The following is a 2,758-nucleotide window of genomic DNA, read 5'->3' as shown; positions in this document are numbered from 1 at the left end:
CTTGATGAACATTTATCTGTTCACTAAAAGTACATAATTATATATTATATTATCGATAAAACTGTGATGGAGAATTTGTTTTCCATTTTAATCGTAAATCATAAGCCTCTTACCTTAATATTCAACATTAAAGTTGATTCGCTCGTACTTGATAAAGTTAAATATTAGATTTACTTCCACATAGTCTAAGTGTAGCGTTATTACCCCGGAGCTGTCAGCACAGAAGCCCTTTAAAATCCATCTACCTTCATTACCAGCCTCACACTGACGTCACTCTCATCCAAATTAAAGTTAAAGAGGGACACAAAACATCTCACAGCTCATCCTCATTTTAAATGTTTTTATTCTAACACACGAGCCAGACACAGATGTTTAATGTTTGCGTTTATTAAGTTATCACACTGATGTGGTTGTATTAACGGCAGCAGACGTTGAGCTGTGTAAACCTCTGAGAGGCAGCTGGGTGGCTGCAATATGCCGCAGTTTGAAATGTAGAGACACGCTGATGCAGAAAATGAACCCGGATCAGATGTTAAATACAGAGCAGGTGTTTGAGCCAAACACAATGATGTCAGTGCATAGAGGTGCAGGTTTGACACAACCAGACATTGTAAAAGCTTCGGCTCGGTCACCGGACACTGGTTTGGCCTTTTTCTGTGATGCTGACTAGCTGCAGTTGCATACTTTAGTCGTTTAGTGATATTTAAACTCCTTTTGGACAATGTGACGAAACAGAGCTCGTACCAACAGCTGCCTTCCCTCTGGAGAACATGGTGGGACATTGATGCAGCAGCTACAATGGTTCTGGGCAGTGACAGTGAATCCAATTACATTTGCTCTGTCCCAGTCAACACATGTCTCCAGCTGCCTCATGTCAGTCTTGGTTCATCTCATAGATGCGGGTTAAAGTACGTGGGCTGCAGGAATCCACTGGACATGAAGGGATGCAGGAGCCCCCCGGTGGATGCAAGCGGAACAGCACCGGCCGTGTGGAAGATCACGTTCCCGGAGCTGAAGTTCGGGAAAGTCTGGTGGAAGCTGGCGGAGCTCGAGCCACAGGAGGCCGGGTTCGGACTGACGAGGGAGTTGGAGCCGGGCTGCAAGGTGCTGTCCGCCCCGGGGTTCTGCTTTTTCCACTTCGTCCTCCTGTTCTGGAACCAGATTTTCACCTGGGTCTCGGTCAGGCTCAGGGACAGGGCCAGGTTGAGTCTCTCGCACACGGACAGGTACCGAGTGGCGCGGAACTTGTTCTCCAGAGCCACCAGCTGCTCGTATGTGAACGCTGTCCTGGCGCGCCGCGGTTTGGCGCAGGCCTGGTCCGTGCGCCGACGCTTGTGCGCGGATGGGGCCTGCGGGCTGACCGCTGGCTCTCCGTCGTCCTGGTCCTGATCTCCGGGGAGACCGGGGTCTGTGTCCGCCGGGGAGGAGAGGAGGGGGTCGGCAATGTCTGAGTGATGCCTGCGGGATGGATGCGTATCTCTGGTCTCTTCCCCTGAGAAATACAAATAACTGTTAGTTCACAACCTCTTGGGGAAATTCAAGATGGCAGAATATTCTAAGTAATTATCAGTTAGCAGCTATTTAAGGGGGATGCTGTACGAATTCAAATATTCAGAGCTTTATTGACTGTTTTAGATTTGGCACACAAACGCTGTCCTGATTTGATACATTTAGGAAAATTTGAGAAAGAAACTGAGATACAGGCCTAAAAGTCCCAGAGTAAACGTGCTGCACTGACTGAGGACATCCCCTGGAGACATTAAGAAATTAATCACCATTGTGAAATATTGTTCCTCTTTGTCCGTTCTGCACCCAAAACTGTCTGCTTGACATCTGTGAAGTGTTTGATTGGGAACCTGAGGTCGCTGGAGCGCGGCAGAGACTCAGAGAGAAGGAAGAGAAGGGGGAGAGGACACCCGGCCACTAATCCTTAAATAATTTATGAACCACACAGCGCCTCAAATGTCATGTTGCGGAAAAGAAATCCCGTCTAAACCCAGCCCCGACACCTCAGCCGTGACGTGCTAATGGAGTTTCATATTTGCGCGCGGATCGATAAATGTCATCTATTTAAAGCGAAGTTTTAATCGAGCGATATTTGGGATCAGACATGGATGGGGTGTGAAGTTTGTACCTGCAAGGTGCTGGAGGGAGATATGCAGGATGCGGTAATGGGATATCGATCAAAAGCGCGCAGAGGCATCCTCAATGGAACGATTTAAACAATTATCTGCCCTGCCTGTCCCAGTGCCAATCACACGCTGGGGCTCTGGGAGCGAGCCTTTGTGGCTTCCGTGAAAAGGAAACGCAGCCTTGGAAATTAAGGGAAGGTCATAGAGAGATGACAGTAAATCTGATAGAAAATAGCGTCTTATTTACGGATCCAGACCCAGGAGAGATTTCTTTATTTATCACTGCGTTCTTATGTGGATTCGCATTTTTACAATATTCGGCACATCCAGTAAAAAATCTAAGCAATATTACGCGTTAATGTTTGATCTAACATTACGCGTAAATGTTTGATGAATTATGATTCTTAAATCGTCCGTTTTCTCTTACCTGCTTCCGTGAAGTCTCCCCCCGCAGCGCTGTCCGACTCCAAACTTGCTTCCTCTGCATCTGCTCCGGGAAACTTCTCCTTGGAAAGTTCGCTCCCCCTTCTGCTGTTGAACTTGTTAGGATCCAATATATCAATTATTGAAAAGGAAATCTTATGAGTGGACGTCATTGTCACTCCACAGTCCTCGGGGTCCAGCAT

At 47.3% G+C, this 2,758-nt stretch overlaps 1 protein-coding gene across 1 annotated transcript; it reads right to left on the bottom strand.

The window, feature by feature from the left end:
- Positions 1–890: 890 nt before the first annotated feature.
- Positions 891–2,758, bottom strand: nkx1.2la (NK1 transcription factor related 2-like,a). Its single transcript, XM_053436392.1, has 2 exons — positions 2,560–2,758; positions 891–1,492 (listed from the first exon to the last, which is right to left on the bottom strand). The coding sequence occupies exons 1-2, from the start codon at positions 2,756–2,758 to the stop codon at positions 891–893; spliced, it is 801 nt and encodes a 266-aa protein (XP_053292367.1).

This window comes from Pleuronectes platessa, chromosome 12, assembly GCF_947347685.1.
Source record: "Pleuronectes platessa chromosome 12, fPlePla1.1, whole genome shotgun sequence".
NCBI classification, from domain to species: domain Eukaryota; kingdom Metazoa; phylum Chordata; class Actinopteri; order Pleuronectiformes; family Pleuronectidae; genus Pleuronectes; species Pleuronectes platessa.
The sequence above is the reverse complement of the archived record's forward strand: the minus strand, read 5'-3'. Positions and strand labels throughout refer to the sequence as shown.